The sequence below is a fragment of the Ranitomeya imitator genome, chromosome 4, assembly GCF_032444005.1.
Source record: "Ranitomeya imitator isolate aRanImi1 chromosome 4, aRanImi1.pri, whole genome shotgun sequence".
NCBI classification, from domain to species: Eukaryota; Metazoa; Chordata; class Amphibia; order Anura; family Dendrobatidae; genus Ranitomeya; species Ranitomeya imitator.
The window spans coordinates 352,933,471-352,952,713 of record NC_091285.1 but is presented as its reverse complement, the minus strand read 5'-3'; the positions used below and the strand labels follow the sequence as shown (position 1 = coordinate 352,952,713).

At 43.3% G+C, this 19,243-nt stretch overlaps 1 protein-coding gene across 2 annotated transcripts in view; it reads right to left on the bottom strand.

The window, feature by feature from the left end:
* The window catches only part of LRRK2 (leucine rich repeat kinase 2), a 321,822-nt gene that overhangs the window by 236,869 nt on the left and 65,710 nt on the right, over positions 1-19,243 (bottom strand). For both annotated transcript variants that reach the window (XM_069765011.1, XM_069765012.1), the window contains exons 10-15: positions 14,883-15,010; positions 12,154-12,233; positions 11,972-12,078; positions 4,706-4,835; positions 2,190-2,314; positions 1,978-2,111 (exon numbers count right to left, since the gene is read on the bottom strand). In XM_069765011.1, coding sequence (XP_069621112.1) covers positions 1,978-2,111; positions 2,190-2,314; positions 4,706-4,835; positions 11,972-12,078; positions 12,154-12,233; positions 14,883-15,010 — 704 coding nt within the window. The remainder of the gene's footprint in view (positions 1-1,977; positions 2,112-2,189; positions 2,315-4,705; positions 4,836-11,971; positions 12,079-12,153; positions 12,234-14,882; positions 15,011-19,243) is intronic.

Below are 19,243 nucleotides of genomic sequence, written 5' to 3'. Positions count from 1 at the left end.
AAAAATGGCTGCACTCACCAGCTCTTGACAATTCTTGTTATTTAAGGTACAGTTACACAGGATCCATGAACATGCTTATGAGGGGAGGGATGAAAGACATCAGACGACAACTTTGCGTGTTGTGGCAAATGCCACAACAACGGTTCTTTGCTTAAGAACAGTGTCAGGTAGTAGGAAAATAGCCAGTTAATAATAGGCAATAGTTCTTTGCAGGAATGCAGATATTAATAAATAGGCAGTTTATATTGCAGAGAAATTGCTGGGCAATAATGGACAATGTCCTTATGTGGCAAATAATAGAGCAATATACCCAATGTGGCAAAGAAGAGGTTAATAAACGGCAGTCTCTCAGTATAACAGTCAGTGAATAATAGGCAGTATATGGAGAAAACACCAAACAAAAGTTCAAAATTGGTGTGAAAATGTCACTGAACCACTTCACAACTAAATATATATAGTTTTGGTAAATGGTATTATCATTTTTTTGACGAAATTCGGCAGGAGCTTGAAGAGCAACGTCACTGGGCCCGCCTCCACGCAGTAGAAACTTGCTGTGAGGTAAAAATTCAAAAATCACACCAAAATGGCGGGCGGAGTGTGTCACAGTACGGCACGTTTCTGATTGGTCGCTCGCAGCAGGCGGCAACCAATCAGACACTGGACACTGTTGACGTCACTTATCTCCAGACATTAGCTCCGGACATTAGCTCCGGACATTAGCTCCGGACAGGAAGTTGGCACAAATTGCAGGAAGTAGTATTCTAGGCAATTATATATTAGATATATAAAAAAAAAAAAAGAATGAAATTATTTGCTATTTTTTGGAATTTGTGACCGTGCTTATTGTAGGCTGTGACCATTCGATTGGTCTATAAACCATTTTAATTTTTGATAGCGCCTCTGAGAAATAAGGCCTGCACTTAGATTCGCTGCTATAAGCAACTCGTCCACTTTTCCGCTGCTCTCCACTTTGTCAAATCTCTCCAATAGTCTTATTACATGTTAACCCCTTCACACCATGGCCATGTTCCAACTATCCAAGAGCCATAACTTTTTTAGTTTTTCCATCAGTATAGCCGTACGAGGGCTTGTTGTTTGCAGGACAACTTGTACTTTTAAATGACATAATTCTTTCTATCACATAGTGTAATGGAAAAAATTCCAAGTGCGTTGAAGCTGCAAAAAAAAAGTGCAATTTCACAACAGCTTTTTGAAGGTTTTTTTGTTTTTTTTATTTACCATGTTCACTATATGGTAAAACGGACCTGCCATTAGGATTCCCCAGGTCAGGACGAGTACGCATATACCAAACATGGATTTTTTTTTTTTTAAATGAAAAGTTAAAATAGTTTAGGAAATTTGAAAGAAAAAAAACAATTATTTCCTTGCCATTTTCTGAGACCCGTAATGTCTTCATTTTGGGGATGTAGGGCTGTGTGAGGGATTATTTTTTGCGCCACGAGCTGACGTCTTTACTGATACAATTTGGGGTAGATACAATGTTCTGATCACATCTTATTACATTTTACTACACTGCTGCGACACCCACAAAAATGTAAAGTCTGTCATTTCTTGTTCATTACACCATTTAACCAATCAGATTAATTTATTACAATTTTTGATAGATCGGACTTTTACAAATGTACCAAATATAGATAGGAGCATAGAACAACGTGCGCCAATGTTTGAAATTGAGAGCAGGATTTAATGAGTTAACAACCACAAGCTCCGCTCCATCCTCGGCTGTTAGTGGCACATGATGGCTGATTAAATCAGCCATCATGTGCGGGGAGAGATTTGGGCGAGTCCGTATGAAAGGCAAGGACACAAGATATGATGTAAGTTTACGTCATATGTGGTGTAGGGGTTAAAGCAGCTGATGAATTACACTACATATTCGTTAATTAATGAATTTCAAGTCTAAATGTTGTGTTTATTTAGTGTTTAGTAAAGGGAATAAGGTTCAATTGCACGTACCTTGTTGAGGGCTTGCAAAATGAACTTGTGCGTGCCTTCCAGCAAGCACTGGTTCCTAATCACTTTACGTGGCAGATTTAGGAAGGAACTCTCTTCTGTTTTTATAGGACTATTTGTCTCATCGTATGTAGTGTCTGGAAAGAAAAGAAATATATTTTTAAGAACCTTGCAGGCTAATATGTACATAAAGACAATGATATATAAGCCCTTACCATCACATATAATCTGCACCATTACCCGCAAAGCCTTCAGCTGGACCCCAGGTACCTTTTTGTGCCTTTTCATGACATTCAACAGACTTGCCATTGTCACAGTCAGCACATCCAAATTAAAGAAGCTTGGGAAAAAGACAAAAAAAAAAGACAAATACTTAAAGAGTGACCCTTGCTTTAATTCTTTTTCGTCATAGATCAATAGTACCGTACATTTGAAAATAACAATTTTGCAATATATCTCATTAGAGAAAGCCACTTCTTTCTCCTCCTACATACACAAAATTCACAGGTGATACCTGTCATCAGTGACCGAAAGGAGTGGAAAATTGGTGAACTTGGTCTGCCGCTGCCTCCTCACGTTCCAATTTATTTTAACCCCTTCATGACCCTGGGATTTTCCATTTTTGCGTTTTAGTTATTTTACTCCCCTCCTTCCCAGAGCCATAGCTTATTAATTTTTCCATCAATATAGCCACTTTGGTATTTGCGGGACGAGATGTACTTTTGAATAACACCATTGATTTCACCATATATTGTAATAGAACATGGGAAATACAATTCCAAGTGAGGTGAAATTAAAAAAAAAAGTGCAATTCTACATTTTTTTTTTTTTACTATGTTCATTAAATGCTAAAACTGACCTGCTATTCTGATTCTCCAGGTCATTACGAGGTCACAGAAAGTGGGAAAAAAAATCCAAAGTTTGTAAAAATAAATAAATAAATAAATAGGGGGAAAAAAGGGGCCGTTTTCCGAGACCCATAGCATTTTTCAGGATCTGGGGCTGGGTGAGGGCTTAGTTTTTGTTCACCGAGCTGATGTATTTATTGATACCAATTTGGAGCAGATACGATGTTTTAATTGCCTCTCATTGCATTTTGTTGCAGGTACCAAACAAAGTGCAGTTCTGGGGTTTTTATTTATTTTTTTTCTCATTATGCCGTTTACCAATCAGATTAATGATTTTTATAGATCGGGCATTTTTTAACCCAGCGATACCAAATATGTGTATTTTTGATTTTTTTATTGTTTTATTTTGAATGGGGCAAAAAGGGGGTGATTTCAAGTTTTATGTCTTCGTATTTGTTTTATATTTTTTAAAACTTTTTTTTTTTTACTTGCTTCAATGGTCTTCTTAGAAGACTTGAAGCTGTGCTTCAGCCCTGCTATGTGTAGCAAAAATCACCATCTCCTATGAACGCCGGCCACAAGGTGGCGCTCATAGCAGATCTGTAATAATATGCACGGGGGTCTCCTACAGTGATCAGGAGACAAAGGGCGCTGATGGGTGTAGTTTCTGACACGCTTACAGAGCGCTCATGTTAAATGGCTGTCAGAGATTGACAGCGGGCATTTATATTAACAGGCGCGGGTGGATCGCGATTCCACCAGCGGCTGTTAGGTGCACATAACAGCTGATCAGATCAGCTGTCATGTGTCTAAAAAGACGCAGTCTCAGCGCCAGAGCCCGCATCAAAGAGGGTGAGGCCTATGACGCATAGGTATGTAGATCGTAAAGGGGTTCAAAGCACCAACCACCATCTCCTATCTCAGTAATGGGAAAGTCTGTCTTCACTGAATACAGATTATACCCATTAACTGAGAATGAAAGATCCAGGAGAGGAAAGAAGCAGATTTCTCTAATGAGATATATTACAAAGTTGTTTATTTTCATTTGTACTATTGATTTCTTAAATAAAAATTAAAATAAAGGTTACTTTTTAAGGTTAAAAGTGATATCTATTTAATAGTATATACACCTTAGAGAAAATATTTATGATGCAACTTTTCAAGGGAATCTGTCAGCAGGTTTTTCCTATGTAATTTAACAGCAACATGAAGTAGGGACACAGACCCTGATTCCAGCGATGTATCACTTAGTTTACTGGGTGCAGCAGTTGTAATAAGAGTCACAGTTTTCTCTGCTGCAGATCTAGCAGAGCTCAATTGTTGAGCTGTGTATAACCGCGCACACACCAAAGCTTTCTGTGCACAATGTGTAGTGACAGAGAGCATGCTGGGTGTCGTGGCTGGACTAGGAGGCACGTGGCAACTTGTCCTGTAGTGATAATCTCCTCCTGATAAAACACCCATTGTACTGGAACAGCAAAACACAGCCCAGTAAAGTGACACATCACTGTAATCAGATTCTCTGCTCCTATGATATTGTGCTCTCAGATTAAAGAGCAAAGACTTGGTGACAGATCCTCTAAGAAATACAGCGTCTTTGAACAGTATTTCAAGTTAAAACATGTTAAGCTCTCCCCATCTAGTTTTAGACAAGGTCATGAAACTCAAACCTCCAGCGAGCAAAATCTGGACAACTCATAGCACGGCTCATTTCTCACGACAATGCAAGGAGTTTGTAACTATTCCTGACAGCGACATTCTTCATAATCTATTACTGACCCACTATCCCTTTCCACAGCATGTATGGCAAATGTGAAATGATAAGTGTTCTAACAAGAACTTTCTAGGATGTTCATTTAATAGTAAAAAAAATGTATACGTACCTTCCATTAAAAAGCTGAAAAAGGACTCGACAGGCACTTTCTGCTGCTTCCGGAGAATCCAGATGTTCCTTCATGATTTCAAGCACATTGATATGAACGCCTTTCTCCAATAAAATCTTTCTGATGATTGCTGGAAATGAGGTAAAGTTATGAAATTTGGAGAATATTCGCAATGTAGCTTTCCTTTTTAATAACATGCCATAGTTTAAATTTAAAAAATGACCTCATGGAATAATGGCTGCAGAGTGGAATAAAATGTAGCTTTTATTTTTAATTTCTCATCTCTATTATGGAGATATTCGGTAGTAAAGTTAAGATTTCAACTTTCAGTAAAGGCCCCGTCACACATAGCAACGCTTGAGCGATTCCGACAACGATACGACCTGTCAGGGATCGCTCAAGCGTCGCTATGTGGTTGCTGGTGAGATGTCAAACAGTGAGATCTCACCAACGACGCAGCAGCGATGCGGCGACCTGTAGCGACCTGTACAACGATGCTATTTCATGACGATTCAATGGGACGTCCTGTCAACGAGGTCGTTGGTAAGGTGTCAAACACAGCGATGTGTGCTACCCAGCGGGACCTCAACGATCAAAAAATGGCCCAGGCCATTCCGACACGACCAGCGATCTCACAGCAGGGGCCTGGTCGCTGCTACGTGTCACACATAGCGAGATCGCTACTGAGGTCGCTGTTGCGTCACAAAACTTGTGACTCAGCAGCGATCTCGCTAGCGATCTCGCTGTGTGTGACGGGGGCTTAACACCAAGAGTGTGTTAGCAGAGATTCGTCTAGGGGACTGTATATTTTACCCACTATGATGTTGACCTTTCATTAACAGCAGAAGGACAGAACAGACTGAGTGAGATATAATGACACACAGCCCTGCTCTGCTCACTGGTATCACAGCCGACAACTATTGTGATTACAAGTATAGGTGGGAAGTAGAGCTGAGATCACATCATTACAAATACTTCTACAGCTCTCCTCTCACAACAATATCAGAGGAGAGCTGCAGATGTGTTTGTAGTGACATACAGATCTGGTCTACTTCCCCTTTAGAATCACAGTAGATGCTTGCAGAGAGATCAGTGAGGACAGCAGCATGTTACTACATACACATATGGTCAAAATTGTTGATACCCCTCGTTTAATGACAAAAAAACCCACAATGGTCACAGAAATAACTTGAATCTGGCAAAAGTAATAATAAATAAAAGCTCTACGAAAATGAACAAATGAAATATAGACATTGCTTTTCAACCATGCTTCCAAAGAATTTTAAAAAAAAGGAGATTTTTGTGTACTCACCGTAAAATCTCTCTCTCTTAGCCTCTAATTGGGGGACACAGGACCATGGGTGTTATGCTGCTGTCCACTAGGAGGCGACACTATGCACAATCTGAAAAAAGATTAACCGTGGTTCCTCCTCTGCAGTATACACCCCTGGACGGCGTCAGCCTTTTCCAGTTTTGTGCAAAAGCATTAGGAGGAACGTAACATGAATAACATAACCATGCCTATAAGAAGGCAACTATGTACGAGCTCAAGAAAACAATATGAGAACTCAACAGAAACAACGGCCTAGAAAGGGCAACAGGGTGGGAGCTGTGTCCCCCAATTAGAGGCTAAGAGAAAGAGATTTTACGGTGAGTATACAAAAATCTCCTTTACTCTGTCGCCTCATTGGGGGACCATGAGACGTCCCAAAGCAGTCCCTTGGTGGGAAGCAATGGACAAATATTGTGCAGACAGGCCCCTATACTTGGGGCACCGCCGCCTGCAGAACACATCTACCCAGGGTCGCGTCCGCTGAGGACTGGGTATGAACCCTGTGGTGTTTAGTAAACGTGTGTAGGGTAGTCCAAGTGGCCGCCTTACACACTTGTTGTGCCGAAGCCTGGTGCCGAATGGCCCAGGAGGCCCCTACCGCCCGTGTAGAGTGTGCCGTAACACCGGCTGGAAGAGGAGAATTCTTAAGGCGGTAGGCCTCTTGTATGGTGGATTTGATCCACCTGGCAAGGGTAGCTTTGGAAGCTGGCAGACCCTTGCGTCCGCCTTCCGGAAGAAGGAAAAGAGAATCAGACCTCCGAAAGGATGCAGTCCTAGACACATATATACGCAATGCCCTGACAAGGTCAAGCGTATGCAGAGCCTTCTCCACTCTATGAACCGGGGCCAGACAAAGGGATGGCAGTGAAATTTCCTCATTGAGGTGGAAGTGGGACACAACCTTCGGACGGAAGGATGGGACCGTACGGAGAACTACCTTGTCCTGGTGAAAGGCCAGGAAGGGCCGTCTGCAGGGGAGTGCTGTCAGTTCAGACACCATGCGTAGCGAGGTGATTGCCACCAGGAAAACCACCTTCTGGGACAGAAGACAGAGCGGGAGCTCCTTAAGGGGTTCAAAGGGTGGTTCCTGCAATGCTGTCAAGACCAGGTTGAGGTCCCACTTTTCTAGTGGTCGTCTGTAGGGGGGAACCAATCAGGAAACCCCCTGAAGGAAAGTCCTTACTTGCGGCTTGGTAGCAATGTGCCTTTGAAAAAGCACCGAAAGGGCTGACACCTAGCTCTTAAGTGAGCCCAGGGACAGCCAGGCCTCCAGACCCGATTGGAGAAAACCAAGTACTTTGGGTAGGGAATAAGGGAATGGGGTCTGGCCACGAGATTCACACCAGGTAAAGAAAGCTTTCCAGGTATGGATAATAAATCTTGGCAGAGGCTGGCTTCCGTGCCCTAATCATGGTTCCAGTGACGTCCGGCAAGAGCCCTGTCTGGGTTAGAACTCAGGTCTCAAGGGCCACGCCGTCTAATTGAGAGCCCCTGAGTTCTGGTGGTAGAACGGGCTTTGTGATAGAAGATCGGGGCGGTCGGGGAGACGCCAGGGGGCGTCTACTGTAAGTTGTACAATGTCGGCGTACCATGTACGTCTGGGCAAGTCCGGTGCGATTAGGATGGTTGGAACTCCCTCTTGCTTGATCTTCCTCACCACCCTGGATATCAGGGGGAGAGGTGAAAAAATGTCCAGTCCTGAACTAGAGCGTCTGCTCCGAGCGACCGCGGATCATGTGTTCTGGCCATGAAGTTGGAGACCTTGGCATTGAAGTGGGATGCCATTAGGTCCACATCCGGGGTCCCCCAGCGATGGCAGAACTGACGAAAAATGTTGGGATGGAGAGACCACTCTCCCGAGTCTATTCCTTGTCGGCTGAGGAAGTCTGCTTCCCAGTTGTCCACACCTGGAATGTGAACCGCCGAGAGAACCGACCCTGTGTCCTCTGCCCAGTGGAGGATATGTGACACTTCTCGCATCGCCTGGGTACTGCGGGTCCCCCCTTGGTGATTCACATATGCCACAGCCGTGGCATTGTCCGAATGTATTCTGATGTGAGAGGCTGCCAGTAAGTGATGAAAAACCCTCAATGCCAGGAGGACGGCACGAATTTCCAGGATGTTGATGGGCATGGTCGCTTCCACTGGGGACCACTTGCCCTGTGCCCTGTGGTGTAGGTGCACTGCACCCCAACCCATCAGGCTCGCATCAGTGGTAAGAACCTTCCATTGACCTGTGAGAAAGGATTTCCCCATTGCTAGCGAAGTTGGCTTGAGCCACCAGTGCAGGGACCTCTTGGTTGATGACGTTAGCCAGAACTCCCTGTTGAGAAAGGGTTCTTGTCCCAGGACTTGAGGATGGCTAGTTGGAGAGGCCTGAGGTGCAACTGGGCAAATGGGACGGCTTCTATTGCTGCCCCCATCCTGCCGAGGACTCTCATGGCAAACCGGAGAGATCGAGGGGGTTTGTGGAGGAGAGTGCAAGCTCCTAGGCGGAGAGCCAGTGCCTTGTCCTTGGGAAGCAGCACTAGACCCCTGGAGGTGTTGAATAGCATTCCCAGGAAGGTCTGAGACAGACTCGGGGTTGCTGATGACTTTTGTAAGTTTCAAATATTAATAGTAAAGCCGCACCCTATAATGGCAATGTCTCTATGGACAGCAGAGTGCACGTCCTCACCAGGGGATCCATCCCAGTAGGTAAATCCAGAAGCACATGAAGAGAAGGACAGCACCACAGCAATTGTGAAAAAACAGCTCCCGTATTTATTCTGCCATCTGCAAAGTTTCGGTCCATGGACCTTTTTCAAGCATAGTGAAAAGACAATACAACCACCATTATATACCCTTAGGCCAAACCCATTAATTAACAAGCAGCCAATGGTGTGGCTCCATACACCTGGAAAAAATACATCATAGTGCAACATACATATACACATATAAAAACAGTCCCACATTGCCAGCCCCCTATATATACTAGCCGCTAACATAGTCCAACTACCTCTGATCGCTCGCCGCTATTGTATCACACTCATAAATCCCCAATAAGTCCCCAAAGTCCACAATGTAAACAAATATCACTCGCACCAATCCGGGTACTGCATCCACGATCGTCATGGCATTGTGGGCGTGTTCAGAACAGGAGCAGTCCAATCAGCTCCTAAATCTTAGATCATGTGATCGACATATGCCCAGCATGCAGCGCTCCTCACCGCGCTAGTTCATAGGCTGCTGGTCCACTCAGAGTGTCGATTGTGATTGAGACGCTGAGCTCGCAGTCCTTGAAGGTGGGAGCCTTGATGAGTAGATCGTCCAAGTATGGAACAACTACTATGCCTCTGGAGTGCAGGACGTCCATGGTGGCTGCCATGACTTTGGTAAACACTCTGGGAGCCATGGCGAGTCCGAACGGGAGGGCCACAAACTGGTAGTGGTCCTGGTCGATTGCGAACCTGAGAAATCTCAGATGGGCAGGTGCAATCGGTATATGCAGGTATGCATCTTGTATGTCTATGAAGGCGAGATATTCTCCCTTCTCCATGGACGCAATGATGGACCGAAGGAACTCCATGCGGAAGTGACGGACCCGTACATATTTGTTGAGTTGTTTTAGGTCCAGTATGGGCCGTACGCTGCCTCCTTTCTTGGGGACTACGAATAGATTGGAGTAGAACCCTTGGAAGCGCTCGGCCGTGGGGACCGGTACTATGACTCCTGCTTGAAAAAGCGAGGCGACCGCTTGTCAGAAGGCACGAGCCTTGGCTGGTGGTTTTGCGGGGACAGAGAGGAAGAAACGGTCCGGTGGGTTGGAGGTGAACTCTATCTTGTATCCGGAAGACACTAGTTCCCTGACCCACCTGTCTTCTGTAATAGGCAGCCAGACTTGATGAAAGAGCAAAAGTCTCTGACTCTGCAGAGCCTGAAGCAATGTGGAGGTTAGGTTATCTATAGACTGCGTCATAGATTGCGACATCTGAGTGACCCATTCCGGCGTGGCATTAGTCACCGAAGCATTGGCAGGGGCTTCTTGGGGCTCTGACACAGTAGTCTGAGTGCAGTCCTGGCAGTGCGAGTATGTGCTGCTACTGGGGAGAGCGGTCCTGCAGGCTGTGCAGAATGCATAATAGCAGTCCTGCCTGGTTCTCTTGGACCTTGAGCCCGGCATAGTGCACAGAGTGCAGAAGGGATGACTATGCAGAGGACCTTACAGGGGTAGCTATGCAGAGGAACCTATAGGGGAGCCTTATAGGGAATATGGATTCACAGCTGAGTAAAACAACCCAGCTGTGATCTTACCCCATCAGTTTGCCCCTAGGTCCAGCGCCAAAGATCCACAGTTCTGTGCCCCCCGGAAAAAGAAATTGGGAAAGGAGGGGGGTCTCGACTTCGAACCAGCACCCGAGGGACTGAGGAAGGAGCGACCTGGGAAAAAAACCATCTCGACTTCAACCGGGCACCCCATAATAGGGGGCCGAGGAAGGAGCCATGCCGGGAGTCTCACAGGAGACCCACTTTACTTCATCTGTAATCCGTCGGGAAAAAAACGGAGTAAAAAATCTTAGGTGTGCCTCCTATGCGACACTAAGCAAAAACTGGAGAAGGCTGACGCCGTTCCAGGGTGTATACTGCAGAGGAGGAGCCACGGTTAATCTTTTTCAGATTGTGTATAGTGTCGCCTCCTAGTGGACAGCAGCATAACACCCATGGTCCTGTGTCCCCCAATGAGGTGACAGAGTAAAAACAAGATTCAAGTTATTTTTGTGACCATTGTGGGTTTTTCTGTCATTAAACAAGGGGTACCAATAATGTTAACCACGTGTGTATCTCACACTGTGATAACCTTCTCTGGGGGAATGTTCTTTTTTCCCCACTGCATGGCGTCTCATGCTCATGAATGGTCAACATCGTGCAAGGAAGATGTAAGAAAAAGTAAATAAATAATTAAACTATAGGTCACATTTAAGTCACATGTTGCCCACCTCTTACAATGAAGCCTTTGGGGCGAAGTTGCATAAGAAATGAGACCATGAATCAAACATTGTTTATTTTTGCGATGGCATAATTGGGGTCTCAGTAGGTCATGCATCATACTTGACTCTATAGACAATCATTAGATGCAATGTAACAATAAGACACTGCAATTTTTATATTGTATGACAAATGTTGCCATATAGCCCTAGCCTAATGGGATTGCCTTAGTAAGTGATCACCTGGCCACAGATGGTGCTCCCATGCTACGAATCTCGGAGGTGACAGAAGTGGGACCACCAACACTCCGTAATTTATCACCTATTCTGTCTGTGAATATCCAGAGTATCATAAGATCTCCAGCAATGGAAGACCAGCAAGATTCTGAAGTTAGCTTGAGACATATATAAGGCTAGGTTCAGATTGCGTTAGAGCAATCCGTTTAGCGCCTAGTGCTAGCGGATTGCGCTAACGCAATGTGTTTTAAGGGGTCGCGTTAAACGTCCCCGCTAGCGCAGATCTCCGATCGGCGAGAGCGGGAAACGGACCTCGGGGGCGCCTCGGACGCTGCAAGCAGCGTCCGCGGCGCGCCACAAAACACCGGCACATCGCTAGCACGTGCCGAAAATGGCAAGCGCTAGTGATGCGCTTTCCCATTGCTGTTAATGGGCGCGCTAACGGACGCGTTGCACGGCGTTAATTTCGCAGTGCAACGCTATCCGTTAGCGCTGTCCCATTAACGCAATGGGAACCTAGCCTAAGAAAACAACTGTAGTTCATTCAAGTGTAATGCAAAGTACAATATGAGAAAAGCAAAGTTACACAAGATAGTGTTTAAAAGTGCTTATCAAAAGCTACGTTTATGGAGTCTGGCATTTTTATCTGAATATTAACTAGTTGTATCATTGAGGCAAATTATAGCTCAACTCATTCTATAACACAAAGAAAATGAACTGAAAGCATATTACCATTGTGTCCAGAGAGAGTGGCCAAAGCAGTTGTGGTTGCCTGGAAAACCTCCTTGGAAGAAGAGTGCATCAGCATGGACAGCATGACTTCTCTATGTAAAGGGTACCTGATGGAGGTACGCATGGTTAAATCTCAAGGGCCTAGCCACATTTCTACCTAAGAAATAATGATTACTACTTACTGATTTTGCTCATCTCCGATTCTATCATGAAGCTCAGGATGGTACATAAGAAGATTATTCAAGGACCAGCAAGCAGCTTCCTAGTAATAAGAATAGTAAAAAAAATAATAATGCTCTTAAAAGTTTAGAAATGATCTTCAATTTATACTATTTTCCATCAGTACAATATTTATTAATCTATCATCAATGCAATTCAGAGAATGTATATGCGGCTTCTAATTTATTTATCATGTTGTGGTTAGGATTAGCCAATCTCTACATTTAAAGGGAACCAGTCATATGTTATGGGGATAATCTGCAGAGTATTCGAGTTATAAAATCTGTGCAGCCGCACACCTAAAAGCCTAGCTACCAGGAGAAAACCAACTTTATTCCCCCCAGCAGCCTCTGGCTTTCAGTCATAGGGGTGTGACTTCAGTAATCAATCAGGACATAGTGAGTGGCGGTCATAGCCAAGCCCCGGCAGTGACTGACAGCTGGCACTGCATTGCATAAGTGCTTACATGGTCAAAGCCGCCACCGCTCACTATGTACTGAGCAGTGACTGAAGCTGCACCTCTGACTGAAAACCAAGGGCTGCTGGGAGTAATACAGTTAATTCCTAAGCTTTCAGTAAGGGGGATAGGCAGCTTTAGAATGCTGTTAACCTGCAAATTAACCACACACCTGCAGGTTATTAGAGCTTTTTTACGTGACAGGTTCCCTTTAATACGGCATTTAATGGTTAAAAGTGCAAGGGGCCTTGAAGTTTTACAAACCTTATTTAGATATAAAGATCAGTTGCAGAAATTAACAAGATAATCTTAAAATTATTGACATGAAATACCTTAAACATCAAATTAACATTTTGGGTAGGTGCAGACGTTCAGTATTAGGCAGCGGTTAGGACACAGCACATGTGTCCAAAGCGCTGCTGGCTGAATGCAGGTGATTCCTCATGTTATCACTGAATTGTGCGGAATCACCGCGTCCAATTCATTGTACCGGTGACATTTATCTTGCGGAGACTGAGCGACTTCGCAAGATAAATAGACATGCTGCGGTCTGCAAAGACGTGCCACATGTCCGTCTCCACGGGTGAGCCACGGGCATCTATGCACGCATAGTGGAGATGGGATTTCTTAAAATCCCTTCCACTATGCTGTAACATCTGGATGCTGCGGGTTGGACTCTGCCCAAGTATGCAGCGTCCAACCCGCAGCGTTTACTTACCGTGTGCACCTACCCTAAGAAGTCTTAAGAACCAGATTTTTTTTCTAAAAAGTAGTCTGAACAGATCTCATAGAAGAGCGACAACGATTACCCTCCTAAATGTAACATTAGAGAATATTTTCTTGCATCTGGAGTAGAACTATTCTGCAGCACAATGAAAGAAAAACAATACATTTTGTATGAAAATTAACCATTTAAAGGGATTTCCAAATAACATTGTCATTTTTTCCTCACATGTTAAAAAAGTAAGGCTTGTAGAATCCCAGCTACTGATAATGTCGCTAATTGAGTTGTACTCAAACATTAAAAGAACACTAAAACTAATCGATAATAGTAAAGTGAAGATAAACTAGTCCATACGGCTTATCAGTCTGCACATTTTTGACACAAAGCATCTTGACAAATCTTTAAGAGAACACAAAGTTCTGCTCATCTGTACCAATTGAAAGGCAAACTGCAATCTACATGTCCTACTGTAAATGGTAGTGTTAGGGACTATCCAAACGTCTAAGAAAGCCAAAGTAGGACATGCACCAAGCTGAAAAGATCCGTAAAAAAAAAAAATAAAAACATAAAAATGATGTGTGAATGGTTCAATTCTTTTTTCTTTTTTAAAGTTCCATTACAAAGCAGCACAAGGACCAGAAATTCTGCTTTGTAGATTTTCCCTTTCAGCCATACACAAGACAGGGAGGAAGAGTGGGAAGGTGGCTGAGCTCCTCATATTTTTTTTTTATACATTTCTTAGGTTTGAGCTCTTGTATAACACAATAAGGATCAAAGGAAAGGTGAATATTAATTGGTAAATTGCTGAGATATTTGTCTTTTGTGAATGTTTAGTGTTCCTTTGAATGGTTGTCTCATGACATTTATAATAAGTTATGCCATCAATTAGAGATGGTGACAATTGACTCACAGCACCCGTTAAAGGGGCTAGGCCTGTATTCTGGAGCCATTAAATGGGAGCTCTGAAGACTGCCTCTTACCTCCCAGCACCTGTCGCTACTCCTTGCATCAAGCCAGCTGATCAAAAGAGTCCAACATGCCATTAGTTTAGAGGTAGTTCACCGGGCTCCCGTCTGATGCCCACAGGTTACTGACCTCTGGACCAGGTAATGTGAATCGGTTCCTACCATCTCTAACATCACTGTCTAATTAGTGGCAGTCCAACCACTGTGAGCCCATCTAATTGCCAGAAGTGACAAAAGTGCTACTAAGCAACATGGTGGAGCATTCATCAGCTGCAGAAAGCTTTGCAGGGCATCAGATAGTTCCATCATCCTTTCCACTTTGTTTTACTGTTTAATGAAGGTACCAAGGCTGGCAAACTTCCTCCAATCAGACATGAACGGCTTATCCAAGTGATATGTATGCCTGTCCCTGAGTGATTTGGTAGCTGTGCACATGTGGATCCCTTTACAAAACTGTACTGTACATTTGAAGATATGCCACGTCCAATGAGACAATCCTGCTAATAAATAACACATTTGTCAGATGTTACGCATCAATTTGCCAACCTGGACTTCTGTGTTCTTCTTATGAAGTTTTAAAGCTTTAAATGAAGCTTCAAACCAATACAGTTGCCCTTTAATATTGCCGGCGTCTTCTCCATCATCCAAGTCCTTGTTCAAAAATATAGTTTCCGCTTTATAAAGAAAATATAAAAGAAAACAAATAGAGATTAAAATGAAAAAAAAAAAAAAGTCAAATCCCACACAGGACAACATCTTAAAGGAGTTTGTATGTTCTCCCCGTGTTTGCGTGGGTTTCCTCAGGGTACTCCGGTTTCCTCCCACATTCCAAAGACATACTGATAGGGAATTTAGATAGTGAGCCCCAACGGGGACAGTGATGATAATGTGTGCAAAATGTAAAGCGCTGTGGAATATGTTAGCGCTCTATAAAAATAAAGATTATTATTACATGTAGCAGGGAAATCGTAACTTTGGGAATTATTTAACGTAAAACCATTATTTGTACTAGGCAAGTACTAATAACACCACTTTACTGAGTGCATCTGTACCAACCAAACTGCATGGCAAAGCAGGGCATGCCACAGGGATAATGACCAAAAGTTATCTTTGGCCATCCTGCTTCCTTGCATGCAATTTAGTTTGATTTCAAAGCACCCTTCTGAGGGGAAGGTCACACATGGCATGTTTGTTTTTCAGAATTAAAAACACTACAATAGAGTGTAGACTAAGCTATAAGTAGTACAACAATTGCAAGCAATTTTTGCAACTATTTTTTTTTCCTATAGCAATAAATAATAAATAGTAGCAAGTTGCACTGCAGTTATTGTTTCCTGAAACTTCTAGAAAAGGTGATTTTTGTGCACAGACTCAGTCATCCTTATGACCTTCATAAGAACAGTTGCATGGCTAAAGTTATAGGGGGCAGATCTATCAAAATACTTGATTTAACATTGAAAATCTACTATATAATTGTCTAAGGGTCAATTCTGTCTTTCTGTCTGTCCTTCTGTCACGGTTATTGATTCGCTGATTGGTCTCGCCAGCTGCCTGTCACGGCTGCCGCGACCAATCAGTGACGGCCACAGTCCGGAAGAAAATGGTCGCTCCTTACTCCCCACAGTCAGTGCCTGTCGCCCGCATACTCCCCTCCGGTCACCGCTAACACAGGGTTAATGCCGGCGGTAACGGACCGCGTTATGCCGCGGGTAACGCACTCTGTTACCGCCGCTATTAACCCTGTGTGTCCCCAACTTTTTACTATCGACGCTGCCTATGCGGCATCAATAGTAAAAAATGTAATGTTAAAAATAATTTAAAAAAATTTAAAAAAAAACTGCTATACTCACCCTCCGTAGTCGCTCGCGCCGGCCGCCATCTTCCGTTGCAGGTTCCGGTGGCAAAGATGGTATGGGAGAAGGACCTGCCATGACGTCATCACAGGCCCTGCGCGCCTACGCTAGAAAGACCTGCCATGATGTCATGGTCATGTGACCGCGACGTTATCACAGGTCCTGCGCTCATACCTACCCTGGGACCTTAAGCTGCCGTGAACTACAAGGAGCCCTCGGAAAGGTGAGTATATGTTTATTTTTTATTTTTTAACCTGTGACAAACCTGGCTGGGCAATATACTACGTGGCTCTGTGCTGTATACTACGTCACTGGGCAATATACTACGTGACTGGCCAATATACTACGTGGCTCTGTGCTGTATACTACGTCGCTGTGCAATATACTACGTGGCTCTGTGCTGTATACTATGTCACTGGGCAATATACTACGTGGCTGCGCAATATACGTCACTAGGCAATATACTACGTCACTGGGCAATATACTACGTGGTTGGGCAATATACTACGTGGCTGGGCAATATACTACGTGGCTGGGCAATATACTACATTGCTGGGCAGTACACTATGTCACTGGGCAATATACTACGTGGCTGGGCAATATACTACGTGGCTGGGCAATAAACTACGTGGCTGGGCAATATACTACGTGGCTGGGCAATATACTACGTGGCTGGGCAATATACTACGTGGCTGAGCAATATACTACGTGACTGGGCAATATACTACGTGACTGGGCAATATACTACGTGACTGTGCAATATACTACGTGGCTGGGTAATATACTACGTGGTTGGGCAATATACTACATCGCTGGGCAATATACTACGTCACTGGGCAATATTCTACGTGGCTGGGCAATATACTACATGGTTGGGCAATATACTACGTGGCTGGGCAATATACTACGTGGACATGCATATTCTAGAATACCCGATGCGTTAAGAATCGGGTCACTATCTAGTCTTCTATATATATAATTGTCTAAGGGTTCTTCCGTCTGTCTGTCTGTCTGTCCTGGAAATCCCGGCTCTCTGATTGGTCGAGGCCGCCAGGCCTCGACCAATCAGAGACCGGCACAGCATCGACGTAGAAATCCCGCGTCTCTGATTGGTCGAGGCCGCCAGGCCTCGACCAATCAGCAACGGGCACAGCGACGATGATGTCATAAAGGACGTAGACATCCCGCGTCTGATTGGTCGAGGCCGCCAGGCCTCGACCAATCAGCAACGGGCACAGCGACGATGATGTCATAAAGGACGTAGACATCTCACGTTTCTGATTCAGCGACGGGCACAGTATCGACGTAGATGTCATAATGGTTGCCATGGCGACGATGATGTCATAAAGGTTGCCTCGACCAATCAGCGACGGGCACAGTGTGCCGCGAATTCTGGAATCATCATTGTCCATATACTACGGGGACATGCATATTCTAGAATACCCGATGCGTTAGAATCGGGCCACAATCTAGTATTATTATAAAGCCCATAACCTCCTTTTCCATTATGTGCATTAGATGACCTATAAACCTATAGCAACCAATTAATATAACTTTACATGATATAGGGCCAGGATGTGTATAAAGCACTATAAGGAATTGAGGTTGCATCATACCCAGAAGGAACTTCAATCGTTGAGGTTTACATTTTTTAATGCCGCTGTCAATTACTGAAAGTGGCATTTAAATGGAACCCTTGACCACGTAATGTGACTGTGGAGTGCCAATAGGTTACTACAATAGTCAGGGTCCTGGTGAAGGCCCGTATAATCCTTGTTGATCCCCCTATGAAGCTCACTGTGCCTGGTCTATTTTGGAGAGCCTCAATTTAACTATAAACTGCCCACTTGCAGAACTAGTATAAGTGATCAAATTATAGCAGGTTCAAATCAAATAAGGAAGCAGAAAAAGTTAAATAACTGAATAAGATAAAATACAAACTTAAAATCACCTCCTTTTTTGGCCCCCGCACTACTAAAAATGCAATAAAAAGTGGTCAAAACATTGTATGCACCTGCATAACATTAAAGTCTTGAGGGGTTTTTTTTAGCAAGAAATATAAAAAAATAAAAGTTTGCCAGTAGTCGTACTGACCTGAAGAAAGATGTTGCCAGATCAATAGTGTAAAAAAAAGTCAAAAGAAAATGGAGAAATTGCATTTATGAGAACATTTCATTGTATTTTTAAGCACATTATATTGTAAAGTGTTTGGTGCCATTCAAAACTACAACTTGTCCATCAGAAAACAAACCCTAAAATGGCTATGTCAACTGAAAACTAAAAGAAAAAAAAAAAAGATCTTAAGAGGGGATAAAGAAAAAAAAGCTCAAAAACGGAAATTCACACGGTCATAATCAAGTTAGAGTAGGCCTCCGAGTGAGGCACTTAATGAGCTGTTTAAACCCCTTAGTGACTGAGCTCATTTCGATCTTAATGACCACAGTCCCTTTATGAGGTAATAACGTTTCAACAGATCCCAGTGATTCTGAAACTATTTATTTGTGACATATTGTACTTCATGTTAGTGGTAAATTTTGGTCGATATAAGCGTATATATATGAAAATATCGAGAGAAAAAAAAATGGCAATTTTCAAATTTTAAATTTGTATGAATTAAAATAAGACAGTTACACCACACAAATAGTTAATAAATAACATTTCCCACATGTCTATTTTACATCTGCATCATTTTTGAAACACAATTTTTTTTGTCAGTAAGTTATAAGGGGGGTTCAAAATTGATCAGCAATTTCTCATTTTTTCAACAAAATTTACAAAACTATTTTTTGTGGGGACCACATCACATTTGAAGGGACTTGGGGAGCCTTTATGACAGAAAATACTCAGAAGTGAAACCATTTTAAAAAGTGGACCCCTCACAGTCCTGAAAACCACATTCCAGAAGTCTATTAACCCTTCCGGTGCTTCACAGTGATTAAAGCAATGTGGCAAGAAAAAATTAACATTTATAACTTTTTATTTAATTTTTTTTTTTTTTTTTTTTACAAATTTTCACTTTAGCCCCAAATTTTTTTACTTTCACAACTTGTGCAA